Genomic DNA, 20,043 nt, shown 5'->3' with positions numbered 1-20,043 from the left:
TAATATTTACAAATTAAAAGGATTTGCGCTTAATTGATTCAAATCATACGCTTTAATTAATCTTATGATTTGATTCTTGCGTAATTTAGGAATTATTTTTTTATGATAAAATTGAATTAAAAATGTATTACACTTTAATTAATAATAGTTAATTTGATTAAGACGTTCTTGTCAATAGTTGAGCGCGCTAATGAATCGATTCAAATATTTGAATATTTTTTACGAATTGAAAGCACTTGAGCTTAATTGGTTCAAATATTACGCTTTGATAAAATATTATGATTTACGATTAGGTTCTTACATGTGTTAGGAATTAAATTTACTATTTTTTATGACAAAATTGAATTAAAAAGATATTAGACATTACTTATAAATAGTTAAATCAATTATGTAACATGTTATGTCAATAGTTAAGCAACCGATTAAAATATTTGAATAATGTTTACTAATTGAAAGGATTTGTACTTCATCGATTCAAATCTTACTACTTGATTAAATTAAATATTAAAAGAAATTCACAATATAGTATTTGTAGTATATAATTTTATTTTAAAGTAAGAAAACTACTAATTGGAATGAGTTATAATTTTTTCTTCTTCTAAACAAACATATTATTTTATTTTTTATTTGGATTTGTCACACTATCGATTAAATAACATAAGTGAGTTTGAATTAAGTTATGCATTTTTTTATATTTAATTGAGCATTCTTTACATTTTTAAAAGGTGGAGTTTATTAATACTTCTAATATTATATAATTAATGATAAATGTTTGGCGTATTGAACTGCAATTCTTTATATTTTTAAAACTTTATTTTATTAAATTTGTTAATAATTTATTTAATATCATTTAATAATAATGAATGTTGCAATTAATATTTGAATTAACAGTATTTATACAATTATTGTTAAATATATCATAATAAGTTAATGTGTTTGGATGGTTAGGAGTGATAAATGTAAGAGGTCACAAGTTCTATTCCTAATGAATGCATTTTTTTCGATTATTTATCAAATAAATCTCGGTCACAATGAATTTAAATTAATTATTTAATTAAAACATAGTAGGGGGTAAATTAGACAATTCAATGTTAATCAACTTTATATTAATTTAATAAAAAAAATAATCGAAGGATAATTTGGTAAAGTACTTCATTTTTTAGAACATAAGCCATGTTATTTTCCTAGGGTCCAGATTTAATCTTAGAAAATTAACGGTGATTAATGCATATCTTATAAAAGTTTAGAACATGGGGTATCTCACCCTAGACAAACCCAATATTTTAATAAGGCATTGACTCTTATTCCATATCTTTTAAAGAATTCCTTCTACGTCTCTAATTTGGTGAAACCTAATAAAGGAGTTTTCCCAGACTATAAAAGGAGGAGCATGAACGTAGTTTATAGCATCCTTTTTATGGAAAGAAGATTTCAGATAAAATATTTTTTCCTCTCATTTTTATTGTTCCATTGTGATACGTGATTTTCATAGAAAATATATCGGCTTCAAGGCTTTGTGGTGGAGACACCAAGATTCAAGGACTATCACAAGTTTGCTTCTTCTATACAAAAAGAAGATCGGTTCTTCGGGAGAGGGGCTTAAACAGATCTCGGGAGGTGATCGATCCGCCGACTGAGGGATTCAGCGTTGAAGGGAGTTCAACCGTGCGGAGCAAAGGAAGTGCTGCACATTGAAGATTTATAATTCAGCGTAGTATACAAGAACGGCGTTAACAAAGAGGGAGTTTTTGTATTTTGATTAAGTCCTACTATTGTATTCGTAAAACTAAAAATTAGTAAATTTTATTTAAGTCCCCGTGGATGTAGGGTACAATTGTATCCGAACCACATTAAATTTGTGTCTCGTTTATTTCTGTTTTTACGAACTGCTTCACGAGATGTTGCAACACTTCACGCAACAGTAACAAAAACCTAAATCTGACACAAATAATTTAATCTGCACGAAATAAATTCTAACACCCTCTTTAAAATATTTATCTAGTTGCACTTTACCCCAAAACCCAATTTCTGGTGGGCAACGAGCAACAACAATAACATTTTAAAGGTGTAATTGAAATAAATAAAAAACTTTATTCCGGAATTCAGATTGAAAAATATTGGTTCTTAAAAAAAAAAAGTGGATCGGAATTGCCGGAAATTGATAATTCATTTCCAATTTCCACCCCTTATAATATGCAAAAACAAACCTTATTTCTTACATCTCATTATTGATAACAAATTTACAATATGCAAAAATAGTTACTTAGATACTCCTATAAACAGATGAATGAGAAAACCAAACCAAACAAGCAGAAATAGGGTAAATGACAAATAGGTCCATGATAAGGACACTTAATTAAAAAAAAGACATCCAGTTTTTTTGTCTTCCAAATAAATCATGTTCATTCAAACTTATTTGCAAATAAGAAAAACCCTTTATATATACCAAAATTACCCTAAATTCCTTGAAACTCTAATTTGACTCCAATTTCATGATTTACACCCCAATTTAGCTCAATTAATCAATTTTGACCATTATTCCAATTTTGACCCGCCACCGCTGGTCTCCGACGTTCAATTTTTTTTTTTTTTTTAATGTTTTTTCTTAAAAAAAAATACTTAATATTATTATTTTGGCTGCTAAATTATTGACTCCAACTGTTGGAGGCAGTAATATTATTGCCTGAGACAGTAAAGTTACTGTATTAATTAATTTTATCGTCTTGGCCTGCAATTTTGTTGTATTCGACCGTAATATTACTGTCTCCTTCCGTAATATTACTGTCTCCGACAGTAATATTACTGTCTCATGCAATAATATTACTGTTCGGGAAAGTAATATTCATAATATTATTGTTTGGGACAGTAATATTACTGTTTGGGATAATAATATTTGTAATATTATTGTTTGAGATAATAATATAAGTAATATTAATGTTTTGGTATTCAATATTACTATCTTAGACAATAATTTTGTTGTTAAACAGTAATTTAGAGAAAAAGTAATATTAAGAAAATCAACGCCAAAGAACTGCCCGGTCAACGCCGGAATTTGGCTGGAAAAAAAATCAGAAAAAAAAAATTATTTTCTGAAAAAATTATTTTTTCAGGTAAATGTCATATATATTTGTTCAAATCCGGGGTCAATGTGTGATATTAAGAAAGTTAGAGTATAATGGACGGAATTGATAAAAAAAAAAATTATGAAGGATATTTTAGACAAAAAAACATGGGTATGGGTTTATTTGCAAGACTACATTTCGTCTGGATATATATGTGCATTTAAGTCCCTTATCATGGATCTATTTGTCATTCGCCCCAGAAATAAATAAACTTTAGGGCAAATTGCATGTCACCCCCATAAAATTCTTATTTTGGCACTTTACCCCTCCAAATTTAAAAAAAAATGTGAATGTCCGCCTTCAAAATGTTATTCTTGTTGCACATTGTTCCTATAGCAAAATTTCGATGAATTATTCATCGGAATTGAGTTTTTTTTATTGCACGTTGTCACTTTAGATGTTATTTTTGTTACATATTGCCCCTTAAAGATATTATATTTCTGCACATTGCCCCTTCAAAATATTATTTTTAATGCACGATGCCCACCGAAAATTGGTTTTTAGGGCAAAGTGTAACAAAAACAATATTTCGAACGAGGTTATCCCTTTTCTGAATTTTTAGGGGGGAAAGTGCATAAATGGGAATGTAGAAAAGTAAAAGCCGTATTCCAGAGTTTTTCCTAAGTCAATAAATGGATCATGAAATGGGGGGAAAAAAAGGAAAAACGAAAATACTATAGTAGAAACTCGATAAATTAATACTCAATAAATTAAGGGCATATTACAAATAAGCCCATCAGTGGGTACTTATTCATAAAGAGATCCAGACAAAAATCTCCTTTACCAATAAGCCCACACATGGTCCAGATTTTTGTAAAGGACTAAACTAACCCCTCATACTTTAATATGCTCCAATTTCATCCTTAACTTAATTTAACTTCAATTTGACCCCAAAATTCACAAATTATTCAATTTTGATCCAAAACTTTTTTTTTCAAATTTTTTGTTTTTTCAAAAACTTTTTTTTTCCCGCCGGATTCTGGCGTTGACTTTTCAACTTTTTTTTTCTTTCATTCGGATTTTTCGCCGGATTCGGGCGTTGACCGGCGGTCAACGCCGGTCTCAGGCGTTGACTTTTCTGAATTTTATTTTTATTTTTATTTTTTTCTTCTTTTCTTTTTTTCTGTAACTTTTTTTTTCGTTTAAACAGCAATATTGCTGTGATTGACAGTAATATTAACTATATTACTGTTAAACACAGTAAAATTAACTAAACTAAAGTTTAGCACAGTAACATTGCTATATTAATTTCTTGCACATTAATATTAACACAACAAAACTCATTACGATTGTGTAATAAAGTAATATTATTATGTTGACCGTTCAACAAATGTAAACATAATAAAAAAAAACCAAAAGAATTAATATTACTGTGAGTGACAGTAATATTACTATAACAACAATAATATTACCGTCAACCACAGTAATATTACAATAATAGACAGTAATATTATTACGTTACTTCGTGAATAACTCAAACAAACAAAAAAATACAAACAAAATAATAATATTGATGTGGTTGACATCAATATTACTATAACAACAGTAATATTACCGTCAACCACAGTAATATTATTGTGTTTACAGTAATATTACAATAATAGACAGTAATATTATTACGTTACTCCGTGAATAATTCAAACAAAGCAAAAACCAGAAAAAAAAAATATTGATGTTGTTGACAGTAATATTATTGTGTTTACAGTTATTTTACTGTCAACGACAGTAATATAATTACGTTGACTTGTCAACAAATCAAACAAAATAAAAAAAATATAACAAAAAATAAAAAATAATAATATTACATTAATTTACTGTCAACGACAGAACAATTATATAAATGTATTGTCAACGGCAGTATAATTACGTTAATTAACTATCATTGACAGTATAATTACGTTAATTTACTGTCTGTGACAGCACAATTACGGTCAACGTTTAGCGACGGACGTAAAAAACACAAAAAAAAAAAAAACTTAAAAAACTCTAAAAAAAGTCAACGTCGGAAACCGGCGAAAAAATCCGGAAGACAAGAGAAGAAAAAAGGAAAGGAAAAAAAAGAAAAAGTCAACGCCAGAAACCGGCGAAAAAATCCGGAAGAAAAAAAAAATTTGAAAAGTCAACGCCGGAGTCCGGCCGAAAAAAAAAATTGAAAAAAAATAAAATTGGAAAAAAAACATATTTGGGGTCAAAATTGAATAATTTGTGAAATTTGGGATCAAATTGAGGTTAAATTAAGTTAAGGATGAAATTATAGCATATTAAAAATTGGGTATAAAGGGTTGAGGGTAATATTGGGATATACATGAATGTTTCCTTTATTTATAATAAATATTAAAAATGTGGGCTTATTGGTAAAAGAGATATAGCCCATAAACCTAGAATAATAAATGTGTATGGTTGGGGACTTTATCACAAAAACCCCATAAATTAATAACTTCAATTAAGTAATGGTTTCTATAATTTAATAATTCGCTAAATTAATAGAATTTTCCTAGTCTCGACTGTATTAATTTATAGAGGTTTAACTGTATATGTTAGCAACTGCAAATTGCCATTCTTGGTTTCTTGAATTTGAAGGATCTCCCAAAAAACTTAATTCTCTCTCCATTTCAATGCAAAGCAAACAACATTGAATTCGGTATCTCGCAACTTCAGCAAATCCGACAGAGTTATTCGATGCCATCTTACTCCATTCCTTTTAGCAATCACCAAGCTTACTTGCTCCAAATCTTGCAACCACAACTCGTGTTTGAATCGCTCTCCGATTTCTCTCTCGATTAGAATCTTCCACATGCACTCGATCCGTTCCCTGTTCCATTTGAAGTCCCCGTACTCACCAATGATTCTCGGTCGACAAATACTAAACGCACCGTTTAAAAGAGACGAAGCAGTAGAAGATAAATGCCATCGGATTCTCAGGTTCTCCACGGCAACCGGTTTATCACGACTGTTGACGCCTTGCACCAGATTAACGATGTTTTCTTGAATTACGTCGTCGTGATTCATTGAAGATTCATGAATTCTCAGATAAATTTTGGATTGACTTAACGACTTGAGCAGTTCTTTTAACTTGAGTAGCCACGAAGACGGAGCACCGTTCGGATGCCGACACGTCAACTGTATTTCCGAACACCACTTCCCGGAAGTAGTCGTTGCGAAAGAGATTGACGGGAAAAAAATTCCTTGAAATAATTTAAAATGATTTATGTTCGGGGCATGAATAAATAGCTTGACTTTTTTCAATCCATCGCAATCGTGGAAGGTCAAGTATTTTAGGCTCGGGAATTTACACGACGACAAGTGGTCCAACGACGACTTCACGCCTCGCAAATATAAATCTTTGAGATTACGAATATCCGCTCCTCGGTGGAACCTAAGGTTACCACCGCGAGTAATTTCAATGGTTTCGATAGATAGGGCACGCATTTTGATTATACAAAATTTATCACTCGGTCACATCATCATATCAAGTGAAAACTTCTTCAGAAGACGAAGATTATTGTTAATCTTAATATTTCAGAGACATAGCTTCGACCAAAGAGCATCTCGAGAGTATATGCCGAAAAGTGTCGTTCCGATGTAGACTTTCTCGAGATGAAGTCTTTTCAGATGCTTAGAGATTACTATCCTTTCGTCAAACGAGTTGTCCAATATGAACGATTCCACGTACAAATCTTCGAGCGATCCTCCGAGGACTACAGGTGGCCGTCTCAAAAGTCCATGTCTATTCTCCAAAACGATAGAGAGACGAAACTTCTTCACACCCGTCTTTGTGAGTGTTGGGATCCACTTTTCGAGAATCGACTCCGTATCCAATTTGTCTAACCATCAAAAGAGATGAAATTCCTCTATGGTCAACCTTTGATCACGGTACCCTTGTAAAGTGCTGTCCACGGTGGATAGAAAATATTGTTCGTCACCTTTGAAGGTGGCTTCTGAAAAATCAAGATTGGGACGAGTGCACCAAATATTACGCCGTGATTTCGACAAGACAGATGTTCGGACAGCATCTTCTTGGGAGAGGAAATACAGTATTTGCTGTAAGATCTCTTGTGGCAACTCGGATATTTTGTCCATGGAGTTGGAATCTAATAAACCCTAAATTTATTTTCGTCAATTAATAAAAGATGGGTTCAACTTACATATATTACGATTAGTTTCAAGTACTTACAACTCTATGAGAGCTAGAATTACAATATTGATTTCCTTCCTTGCGGCTTGCAGTATATTTATAAATTTCCTTCTTTTAGGATTCTTATTATTTAAAGTAGATCCCATATTTAGAGTATAATTACAATTTTGGTACTTATATTATACATCTTTTTCGATTTTGGTCCTTCAATTTTTCTTGGTATAAAATTGGTCTTCAAATAACCAGTTTTTTTTATAATTTTCGTCAACCGCCTCATTTTCGTGATGAAATGCTATTTGCGGTCACAAAATTGCTATTCGCGGTTTATAACAAAACCCCCCAAAACTTTTAGAAATATCAAAAAAACCCCCAAAACTACAAATAGCAAAAAAAAAAAAAAATTCGAAAATTCGAAATCAAGGTTGAATAAGGGTTGGGCTTCGATTTTTTGATGTAATTTCGACTCTTTTATGTGTAATATGCATTGGGTAGGTCGATTACGGAACCAATTTCATGTTAAAAAGCCCTACAAATCGATTTGTAGGGCTTTTTTTTCACAAAAAAATGTTCGAACGCCCAAGATGGGTGACCAAGGCGTGTACGAACGCCCGGAACGTTTTGGGGGGGTTTTTGGACTTTTTTGGAAAGTTTTGGGGTTTTAGTGATATAAAGTGTTTTTTTGGGGGGTTTGTGAGAAACCGCAAATAGCAATTTTCAAACCGCAAAAAGCAATTCCCTTTTCGTGTTAACTTGGGCAGGAAAACGAGCTAATAGCACAGACCTCGCTGTGTTTTCTCTAATTGCCAAAAACACCCTTTGTTAAAACAATTAGCAAGAAGCCCCATATGTTGTGTTTTTCAAAGCACACCCACCCTTATTTTGAAATTTATTGTTGACTTATGTGAATTGACCAAATTACCCTTATAAAAGAAATACTAAAAAAGCGAGAAAAAAAGGGAAATAAAAAACGCTAATCATTTGCAGCAAAACCCAAAGTCTGAAAGTCTCGCCGCACTCGGTGTTCATGCCTAAGATCTCGCCGCAATCAAAGTGGTACCGTGTGGTTGGTCCGGAAAAACGCCTGCCTTGTTCGAACCTATTTCGAGCTAGAACACCACCCTTATATTTCACCGGAGTCGAAGTTGTACGACTCGATTTGGCCGGAAAATGTATGCCCCCGTTAAATCTACATTGAACCTGCCCCTATAGCCAAAAGTAGCTTAGTGTGGTAATGAGGAGGGGGGTGGACGGGCGCGCGCGGAAAGTGGGGTTCAAGAACGTGGCGGTGGAGGAGAAGGGGAATTAGCCTCTGTAACGGAGGGTGTGAGCAAGGATAGTGGAGGAAGCAGGTGGTGGAAGGAAAGGGGTGGGGCGGAGGCGTTGGTGGTGGTGGTGGTGATTCAATGGAGAAGAAGAATTTTTTTGGGGAAGACGTTATTTTCTCTATGTTCTTCAGTTTTTTGTGATTTATGCATTGTTTGATGATGAAGATGGCAGCATACGGTGACGATGTAGAGCAGATTGAAGAAGAGGACTTTTTCGAAAATGAAAAGGACTGAATTGAAAATTTTAATTTGGCTTATAAAAATTTTCGGGTTGAAACTATAATTTTCATAATTTTGAAGTTTAATGGTATGTTTGACTTTTCGTGTCCAAAAACTTACTCTAGCTGCACAATCCGTAATTGGGCATCACGAAAAGCTGTTAAGGTGTTTTTCGGCTTTGACTAACTTTCATGAGGGGGTCTTTGCTAATTCTTTTAACACGATGGTTTTTTTGGCAATTAAAAATTATACAAGGGTATTTCTTGCAAAATACCCAAGGAAAAACACTTGTTTAGCAAATATGTGTCGGGGGAGGATTTTCATAATTAGACCTTACATCAGGGGGTTTTTCATAATTTACTTTTTTTTTTTGTTTCAATAAACTAAAGGATAAACCGGACAAAACACATTTCCTGTGAATTTAAACAGTCAAAAACATTAGTCAGGGGGGATTTTTACAATTAGACAAACATGAGGTGGTTCATCGTAATTTACCCAAATAAATAAATGACGAAGGAGATGTAGTGATTAAAATAAAAAAAAGGGGAAAGTACAGTTTGCACCCCTGAACTATAGGGTCTGTCACAAACACCCCCCTGAACTACAAAACGTAACAAACTAACCCCTGTATTTTATGGTCAACGTTAAAAAAACTAACACCTTCAATTTTCATGTGCAATTACTTCTTTGCCCATCAATTTTGGTCTCTCTCCTCTCTCTTCTTCTTCTCGCCTTTTTTTTCTCTTTTTCTATCCACAGAGGTTCTCTCCTCTTTGTCCCTCTCCTCTCATCTTCTTTGTCTCTCTCCTCTCATCTTATACACTCATATGCATCAGATCCAAGTTATCAAGATAGAAATTGCAAGCTTAATTTCTTTTTTTTTTTCTTTTTAAAAACCTAGACTAACCCCTATTTGTCTTTTTGCAAAACCCATCTAGTATTAAAGTTCTCCAGCAAAACCCAATTAAACCATAGAAATCATCCCCTGTTTTATTTTTGTTCCAAAAAGTAAAAATAAAAAATAGAAGAGGAGAAGAGAAGAGAAGAATCAAGATCTGAGCCACAAACTTGTTTCTAAAATCCTCGAAATCCCTGAATTTCCGTGCAAAATTTGTTGTGGTGGGCTTTGTCTTCGCGCCATAAGCCCTCGTTGATCCCCGTCGACTTCACCATCGGCATGGTTGGCATCACCAATCCGGTGCTCTGCAAGTATTCTAAGGACTTTTTTTGATTGATTTGTGTTTGATTGACCTTCCTCCGGCACGGCGTTGTTTTGTTGCCGTTGGGTTTTTAGGTTTTTTCAACGAGCAACTGTAACCATGGTGCAGCAAGATTCCCATTTATACCATTAAAATAAAATGTTAATTCTACACACACACACACATATATATATATATATATATATATATATATATATATATATATATATATATATATATATATATATATATATATATATATATATATATATATAACTGAGGGTAAAATTGTAAAAACGATTTATTTGGAGAAAGTCAACTTGCCATGTCAGCACACCACAAACGGATTGGAAACGGAGGGTTAGTTTGTTACGTTTTGTAGTTTAGGGGGGTGTTTGTGACAGACCCTATAGTTTAGGGGTGCAAACTGTACTTTCCCCTAAAAAAAATGGTCATGTAGCATTTATATTACATCTGTAATACAGTAAAAAACCGGAAAGATTACAATGAACATCCTCTTAAATGATAATCCAGATCATGTGATAACATAAACTCAAACAACAGTAGATAATCCAGATTATGTGACATTAAACCAGCAGTCCCAATATTACACTTTTTCGAATCGAAAATGGAACCGTAATTCGTATGAACAAATAACGAATTAATCAGACTCAAAAGACTCACAAAGTTTGTCTCCATTTCAAGACAAAGCGAACAACAGTAAGTTCCATTTGCCGATCGTAGTTTTGCAATTCAGACAAAGTCGCCATCGGATGCCATTCGTCTCGATTATTGTCGTTAATCTCCACGTTCACATCCTCCAGCTCTTGCAACCACAACTCTTCGTATCGGTCTAATTCGTCTTTTTTAGAATCTTCCACAGACACTCTATCCTTTCTCTCTCCCCTTTCTTGCCTTAGAGGTAGTCTTTGACGTTTCGTGGTCGACAAATCGTAAGCGCCGTTTAAAAAAGACGGAAGCAAAGACGTTTCTTGCCCCTTTAAAAATTATTTTTGTTCCACGTTGCCCGTTAAAAACACTCTTTTTCTGCATGTTGCCCCTATAAAATGTTATTTTTGTTGCACAATGCCCTCCAAAAATTGGCTTCTGAAGTAAAGTGCAACCAAAATAATATTTCTAAAGGGAAGTATCCCTTTTTTGAATTTTTAGGGGCTGTGCAAAATTCAAAATTTTTTACATGTAAATTTTTAGCATTTTTCGGTCATCACTTGCTTGAATTTAATTTTAGGTAAATAGCACCTTAAACCCCCTTCTACTCGCAATATTAATTAGCTCATAACTCCCTTTCAATTGATAAATGCAATAACAAGGGGTCACACACATAGTTAAGTTCGACATAAAAAAACTAATTTCTCAACTGTACTATTATTTGGAACTAGAAATAAAATTGGGCTCGTTGATAGAACTTAAAACAAAATTGAAAGCAACGAAGGTCGTCGACTACCAACTCATGCGTAAAATTCACTCAATCCGTAATTTAATGAAACTTAAGACTCAAAAAACACTCGCAAAGTTTGTCTCCATTTCAATGCAAAGCGAATAAAATGATATCCTCTTTGTTCATCGTTCGGCAGTTCTATCGTATGCCATTCCTTTTCATTCTTGTCATAAATCTCCATTCTCACTTCCTCCAAATCTCGAAACCACAGCTCTGAGAATTTATCTTCTTTTCCAATTTCCCTCCGCATTAGAATTTTCCGCAGACACTCGACACGTTCCCTATCCTCTTTGTCGCTGCTGATGCAATCGTGGATGTTTCTTGGACGACAAATACAAAACACACCGTTTAAAAAAGACGAAATCAAAGATAAATGGCAACGGAACGTCAACCTCTCCATCAATGCAGGCTTATCACAGCCGTTGTCGTGCACCAAATTAATTATTTCTTGAATTATGTGTTCGCCGTTATCCGTGGGATATTGATAATTAATCTGATAAAGAGTTAGAGAAATTCGGGATTGGCTTAATGACTCGAGCAGTTCTTTTAGGTTGAGGAACCACGACGAAGTGAACTGCGAAAGCTCAAAGTTTACTTGTATCACCGAATCCCACTCGCCGGAAGTTGCGGCAAAAGAGATGGACGGGACAAAGTTGTCTATAAAGTAAAAATAGAGTATGTTTGGGGCATCAATAAATATATGTGATTCTTTGAGACCCGACCAACCGGAAATTTTCAAGTTTCTGAGACTCGGGAATTTACACGACGACAAGTAGTCCACTGACGATTCAACGCAGCAAAGAGATAAATCTTTGAGATTACGAAAATCCGCTCCTTCGTAGAACCGAAGATTACCATCACGAATGTAAATGGTTTCAAGAGACGGGGGATGTACTTCGACGGGACAAAGTCCGTCTGCGAAGATTATTTGAGACACTTTGATGAAGAAATACTTGAGATTGCGAAGATCATTCACCTTGATTGTTCTCAACTTCTCACAATCTTTGACGACCGGAGTTTCGATAAGAATACAGTTTGAGATTATCTTCTCGAAAATCTCGTCCTCAATGCAGAATTTTTCGAGACGAAGTGATTTTAGATGCTTCAAGAACACTATACTTTGAATAGCCATTCGGTCCAAGCTGAATTTTTCCACGTGCAAATCGCAGAGTGATTCTGCTCCAAAGACTACAGGAGGCAGTTGAACACGACCGGTGTTCCATCTCGTACGAATAGAAAGACAAAACTTCTTCGTACCCGTATTCGTGAGTAACGGGATCCATTTTTCAAGAAACGGAGCCGATTCATGGTCGAAATCGTAAAACAAATCACCTAGCAATATAGAAAGGTGGAATTCCTCCACGCACAACCTTTGATCATATTACCGCTGTAAAGTCTTGTCCATAATAGAGAGAAATATTTTTCTATTTCCTTTGAAGTTTCTATATGAAAAATCAAGATTGGGACGAGTGCACCAGATGTCACGCCATGATTTTGACAAGACAGATGTTCGAACAACATCTTTTTGGGAGAGGAAATAAAGTATTCTCTGCAAGATGTCTTTCGGGCAAATCGGATAGCCTGTCCATGGAACCAAATCGAAGATTTTTCACTCTTAAAAAATTCCAAATTCCGAATAAAATACGCAAATTCCGACACAATAAACTTAAAATAGTTAAAAGGGGTTGAATCTTTGAACCCTAATAAATTTCTGTTACGGCTTGCAAAATAGAGAGGCGTGTGCAATACACTTAATATATTGATTTTATTTCCTTGCAGACCTATTTCCCTTATTTTATTATTAATCAACTATTATTAGCTATATTTTTCTAATTTTGTTTAAATCAAAAAGGGGTTATTACAAATAAGTCCATCAGTGGCTACTTATTCATAAAAAGATCCAGACAAAAATCTCTTTTACCAATAAGTCCACACATGGTCCAGATTTTCGTAAAGGACTAAAATAACCCCTCATACTTTAATATACTCCAATTTCATCCTTAACTTAATTTAACCTCAATTTGATCCCAAATTTCACAAATTATTCAATTTTGACCCAAAACTTTTTTTTCTTTTTAAATTCAAAATTTTTTTTTCCGGCCAGATTCAGGCGTTGAATTTTCTAAAAAAAAATTTCTTCCGGATTTTTTCGTTGGTTTCCGGCGTTGACTTTTTCGATTTTTTTTTTTCTTTTCTTTCTTTTTGTAATTTTTTTTTCGTTTAAACAACAATATTGTTGTGATTGACAGTAATATTAACTATATTACTGTTAAACACAGTAAAATTAACTAAACTATAGTCTAACACAGTAATATTGCTATATAAATCTCTAGCACAATAATATTAACACAATAAAACTCATTATTATTATGTAATAGAGTAATATTACTATGTTGACCGTTCAACAAATGTAAACATAATAAAAAGTCAAAATAATTAATATTACTGTGAGTGACAGTAATATTACTATAGCAACAGTGATATTACCGTCAACCACAGTACTATTACAATAATAGACAGTAATATTATATATTACGTTACTCCATGAATAACTCAAACAAACAAAAAATTTCAAGCAAAATAATAATGTTGATGTGGTTGACAGCAAATATTACTATAACAACAGTAATATTACCGTCAACCACAGTAATATTATTGTGACTACAGTAATATTACAATAATAGACAGTAATATTATTACGTTACTCCGTGGATAACTCAAACAAAACAAAAAAACCCAAAAAAATAATAATATTGATGTTGTTGACAGTAATATTATTGTGTTTACAATTATTTTACTGTCAACGACAGTAATATAATTACGTTGACTTGTCAACAAATCAAACCAAATAACAAAAAATAAAAAAATATAATATTACGTTAATTTACTGTAAACGGCAGAACAATTACATAAATGTATTGTCAACGGCATTACATTTACGTTAATTAACACAGTATAATTACGTTAATTTACTGTCAGTGACAGCACAATTACGGTCAACGTTTAGCGGCGGACGTAAAAAAAAAACAAACAAAAAAAACTTAAAAAAATCAACGCCAAAGACCGTCGGTCAACGCCGGAAATCGGCGAAAAAATCCGGAAGAAAATAAAAGAAAAAAGAAAAAAGAAAAAGTCAACGCCGGAGACCGGAGAAAAAATCCGAAAGAAAGAAAAAAAAATTGAACAGTCAACGCCGGAATCCGGCGGCAAATTTTTTTTTTTGAAAAAAAAAAGTTTTGGGTCAAAATTGAATAATTTGTAAAATTTGGTGTTAAATTGAGATTAAATTAAGTTAAGGATGAAATTGGAGCATATTAAAGTATGCTCCAAAAAAAAGTCAAAATTGAATTTTTGTAGTCAAAATTGGATTTTTGTGGACAAAATTGATTATACTTTTGGGTTACAATTAAGAATTGGGTATAAATGGTTGAGGATAATATTGGCGTATACATGAATGTTTCCTTTATTTATAATAAATATTAAAGGGATGAGCTTATTGGTGAAAGAGATATAGCCCCTAAACCTAGAATAATAAAGATGCTTGGTTGTAGACTTATGCACAAAAATTCCAATCAAAAATTGTTGTTTATTTTTTATAGCCTTTATTTTATGGGCATTTTACATATAATCCCATGAATGAGTATTATTTCATAAAGAAGTTCAAATAATAAACTCTTTTATAAAAAAATTCACACATGGTCCAGAAGTTTGTAAAAGACTAAAATAGCCCCTCATATTTTAATATTGTAAAAATATTTAACTATTTATTATCTAATTTCTATTTTGGTGGTATTGAAGTAAGAAAAATCTAGTATTAATTCTAGCCACCTTCTATTTTGTAATTAGGCTTTACCTTAGGGAGTTTTTTCACAATTTGCCTAAAAACTGATATGTTTAAATTTGAAAATTTGTTTGATTTTTTTTCTGAAATTTGTTTGAAAATTTTGTCATCATTAGGATAATTACATTTTTAGTCCCAATATTAGAGTGAATTGCGTTTACTACACCTGTGAAAATCGCAACTTTGCGATTCCCCCTGTCATAAAAAAATGGATAAAATGCACTTCGGCCCCTAGAAAGTTTCACAAATTCGCACTTTCCCCCATAGAAATTCAAAAAAGAGACGTTGGAAATGGGGAGTCTTCCATTCTACAGGTAGAGATGAGGCTTTAGCAGCTGCCCGCTTGTAAATTTTGTTTTTTGTTGCATTTTATCCCAAAGTCAAATTTTCGACTAATTTTTTTTTATCAGAATTGAAAAAACTCCATCAACGTAAAGGCTATTATCGTCATTTTCTTTCAACTTCTTCTTCTCTTGGTTCTCCTTGGTACATATGCTGAACAAACACACCAACAACCTCATTTTCATCAACAAAATTCCCTAAATTCATTGCATCAAAATCAGTCAGCAATTCTTTCATCGCAGCACAGTCCCAATGTGCTCCTCCTAAACTGCGATAATACCTCAATTTTACACTGCATGTCATCACCTTATTGAAAATGACTTAACTCAACAGACATATAATTAATTTCTCTCAAGGACATCATGTATGAATTACAGTTGTCAAAATGGTCCATTTTCCTACCAAATTCAACACCGCGTAGCAAGATTCATAAACTTAACCCCATGATGCATTGGAATAGTAAAATCATCGATTCACCTGCAATAAACAATAATCACTATCATTATTTGAATGTATTTGGATAAATGTGTACACATTGTTCGAATTGAAACGATATATTACCTATGTTCTCCTTTTCCGTTCCTTCTCTTCGTTTGCAGCTCATAATTTTTGGATCACTAAGTCAGAAAACACTGTAATGGCTATTTAATCGAAGAAGAAATGGAAGATTCTCTCAGTTTTGGGACCAAAATATGCACAACTCACCCTGGGAGAATAGCCCTAGTTTTTGTGTTCTCAAATTGATTGATGAAATGAGAGTGAAGTGTTTTGACTTCCTGTTGTAACAAAGAGAATGATATTCGGGAATTTACGGATACGGTGGGAAAAGGCGAAATGACGATAATGGCCTCTAAGTTGACTGAGTTTTTTCAGTTCCGGTAAAAAATCCGCCAGAAATTTTACTTTGCGGCAGAGTGCAACAAAAACTAAATTTACAAGGGGGTGTCTCTTTTTTTAATTTCTAAGGGGCGAAGAGCATTTTGTCCTAAAAAAAATAGCAGATACCTCCATGTGCTTAGTTTTTGACAACACACTCGAAAAGACCAAAATACCCCGTGGACGTGTTTGCAAAAATAAAAGCCACAACTCTTAAACTGATAAAATTGTAAGGGTTAACGGCATTTAGCCACATGTACTTTGCCCCTTTTTGCACTTTACCACCTTAATAAATAATATCTCCCATTAACGACCTACTATCCTTCAAGTCCCGTATTGTCAAATTCCATTACAATTTATCTCCGTAGAAGGATCTAAATCTTCGCCACTTTCGTTCACTAAATGGCACGGTATCAAATTAAATCTGTTTCTCGCTCTTCGTTATACTTTGTCTAAACTGATTTCTTTGAACGAGTTTTCTGCAAATCCGTTGCTTGAGAAAAAAACTAGAGTTTTTTTTATCATGATCAATTTAAAAGATTAGTAAATTGCTTCGAATGGCGCATTGCGTTGGAGAATTTGCCATCGCAAAGACGAAGGCTTTGGGATGGTGTGCTGAGTGATTAATCTTCATTTATAGCGTAATGGAAGAAGAAAAACCAAACTTTTATTTTAATTAATTCTTAATTTGGGGAAGTTTTAAATTAAGTTTAATTGAGTTCTTATAACTTTCAATTTCATCCCATATGAAATCTTCAAATGAAAAGACGAAAATGTTCATCTAATTTCGCATGTGCATCGTGCGTGCGCCGAAAATTGTGAATATTCACCAGAATATTCGCCTTAGGTGGTTAAGTGAGCCCAAATAACAGCTCTGGGTATGCCCGTGCAAATATTTTTTGTTAAGGTGGCAAAAGTGCAAAAACGGACAAAGTACATATAGCAAAATGCTATTAACCCAACGTAAAATGAAATTGAAAAGCAACGAAGGTCTACTACCAACTCATGAGCTATAAAAGACCATATAAATCTCAAAATTTCCCAACGTAATAGATAGACGATTTATAGAAAAAACGGACAACTATCACTCGGAGCAAAAATTTAGACTCAAAAATCCGCTCAATGCGTAATTTAATGAAACGACTCAAAAAAACACTCACAAAGTTTGTCTCCATTTCAATGCAAAGCGAATAGAACGAAATCCCCTTTGTTCACCATTCAGCAGTTCCGACAAACTTATCGTATGCCATTTCTCTTCATTATCGTCGTAAATCTCCATTCTAACTTCCTCCAAATCTCGAAACCACAAATGTGAGAACTTATCTTCCTTCCCAATTTCCCTCTGCATTAAAATTTTCCACAGACACTTGATGTGTTCCCTGCCCTCTTCGTCACTGCTGAGGAAATCTTCGATGCTTCCTGGACGACAAATACAAAATGCACCATTTAAAAAAGACGAAATCAAAGATAAACGGCAACGGAACCTCAAGCTCTCCACCGCGACAGGTTTGTCACAACTGTTGTCTTGCACCAAATTAATTATTTCTTGAATTACACGTTCACAACCACCACCACCACCACCACCACCACCACCACCACCATTACCACCACCACCATCACCACCACCATCATCATCATCATCATCATCATCATCATCATCACCATCACCGCCACCAACACCATCATCATCATCATCATCATCATCATCATCATCATCATCATCATCATCATCATCACCATCACCATCACCATCACCATCACCATCACCATCAACATCACCATCACCATCACCATCACCATCGCCATCGCCATCGCCATCGCCATCACCATCACCATCACCATCACCATCACCATCATCAATTATGGGATATTGATTATCAGTCTGATAAAGAGTCAGAGAAATTCCGGATTGGCTTAATGAGTCGAGCAGTTCTTTCAGCTTGAGGAACCACGACGAAGTAACCTGCGAAAGCTCAAAGTTTATGTATATCACCGAATCCCACTCACCGGAAGTTGCGGCAAAAGAGATGGACGGGACAAAGTTTTCTGTAAAATCAAAATTGCGTATGTTTGGGGCATCAATAAATATCTGGGATTCTTTGAGATCCGGCCAACCGGAAATGTTCAAGTATTTGAGACTCGGGAATTTGCACGACGACAAGTGTTCCACCGACGATTTCACATCGCACAGAGATAAATCTTCGAGATTACGAAAATCCGCTCCTTTGTTGAACCGAAGATTACCGTCACTAATGTCGATGGTTTCAAGAGACGGGGGATGGACTTCGATGGGACAAAGTCCGTGCGCGAAGATTATCTGACACACTTTGAAGAAGAAGTACTTGAGATTGCGAAGTTCATTCACCTTGATTGTTCTCAACCTTTTACAATCTTTAACGACCAAAGTTTCGATAAATATACAGTTTGCGATTATCTTATCGAAATCCTCGTCCTCAATGCAGACTTTTTCGAGACGAAGTGATTTTAGATTCTTCAAGAATACTATACTTTGAATAGCCATTTGGTCCAAGCTGAAACTTTCCACGTGCAAATCGTGGAGTGATACTGCTCCAAAGACTACAGGAGGCAGTCGAACGCGACCGGTGTTCCATCTCGTACGAATAGAAAGACGAAACCTCTTCGTACCCGTATCCGTGAGTAACGGGATCCATTTTTCAAGAAACGGAGCCGATTCATGGTCGAAATCGTAAAACAAATCGCCTAGCGATATAGAAAGGTGGAATTCCTCCACGCTCAACCTTCGATCATAGTATCGCTGTAAAGTCTCGTCCATAATAGATATAAATTTTTTTCTCTGTCCTTTGAAGTTGTCCGATGAAAAATCAAGATTGGGGCGAGTGCACCAGATATCACGCCATGATTTGGACAGGACAGAGGTTCGGACAGCATCTTCTTGGGAGAGGAAATAAAGTATTCTCTGCAAGATGTCTTTTGGCAAATCGGATATCCTGTCCATGGAACCAAATCGAAGGTTTTCCACTCTCAAAAAAATCCCAAGTTCCGAATAAAGTACGCAAAATAAAGATTGTTTTCTGACTCAATAAACTTAAAATAGTTAAGAGGGGTTGAATCTTTGAAACCTAATAAATATCTGTTACGGCTTGTAAAATAGAGGCGTGTAGTACACTAACAAGATCTACAGTAGGTAGAATTATATTGATTATATTTCCTTGCAGACTTATTTCCCTTATTTTAGAGTTTTCTAATTTTGTTTAAATACAAAATTGCCCATTATGTTTGATAAGCTTTTTTTCTAAGGGCATTTTACAAGTAAGCCCATCAATTGATACTTATTCATAAAAAGGTCTAAATAATAAACTTTTTTGCAAAAAAGTTCACACATGGTCTAGAGGTTTGTAAAAGACAAAAAGTAGCCCCTTAATTTCACAAATTATTCAATTTTGACCACACAATTTTAAGGACAATTTGTCTGTCACCACCGGTCTCTAGCGTTGACTTTTTTTTTTCTTCCTAATTTTTTCGCCGGTTTTCGGGGTTGACTTT

The 20,043-nt window shown here is 34.1% G+C and overlaps 2 protein-coding genes across 2 annotated transcripts; both read right to left on the bottom strand.

Moving 5' to 3' along the window:
- Window positions 1-6,641: 6,641 nt before the first annotated feature.
- Window positions 6,642-7,202, bottom strand: LOC148770446 (F-box/FBD/LRR-repeat protein At4g00160-like). The gene is made up of 2 exons (XM_088818311.1): window positions 6,985-7,202; window positions 6,642-6,849 (listed from the first exon to the last, which is right to left on the bottom strand). The coding sequence occupies exons 1-2, from the start codon at window positions 7,200-7,202 to the stop codon at window positions 6,642-6,644; spliced, it is 426 nt and encodes a 141-aa protein (XP_088674437.1).
- A 10,472-nt stretch (window positions 7,203-17,674) lies between these two features.
- On the bottom strand, window positions 17,675-19,495 carry LOC148770445 (F-box/FBD/LRR-repeat protein At4g26340-like). The gene is made up of 2 exons (XM_088818310.1): window positions 18,298-19,495; window positions 17,675-17,937 (listed from the first exon to the last, which is right to left on the bottom strand). Exons 1-2 carry the CDS (start codon window positions 19,493-19,495, stop codon window positions 17,675-17,677), a joined length of 1,461 nt encoding a protein of 486 aa, XP_088674436.1.
- Window positions 19,496-20,043: the final 548 nt, after the last annotated feature.

The sequence above is a fragment of the Erythranthe guttata genome, chromosome 5 (assembly GCF_056151865.1).
Source record: "Erythranthe guttata isolate IM_541 chromosome 5, IM_541, whole genome shotgun sequence".
Lineage (NCBI taxonomy): Eukaryota > Viridiplantae > Streptophyta > Magnoliopsida > Lamiales > Phrymaceae > Erythranthe > Erythranthe guttata.
This window is presented reverse-complemented; position numbering and strand designations above follow the sequence as displayed.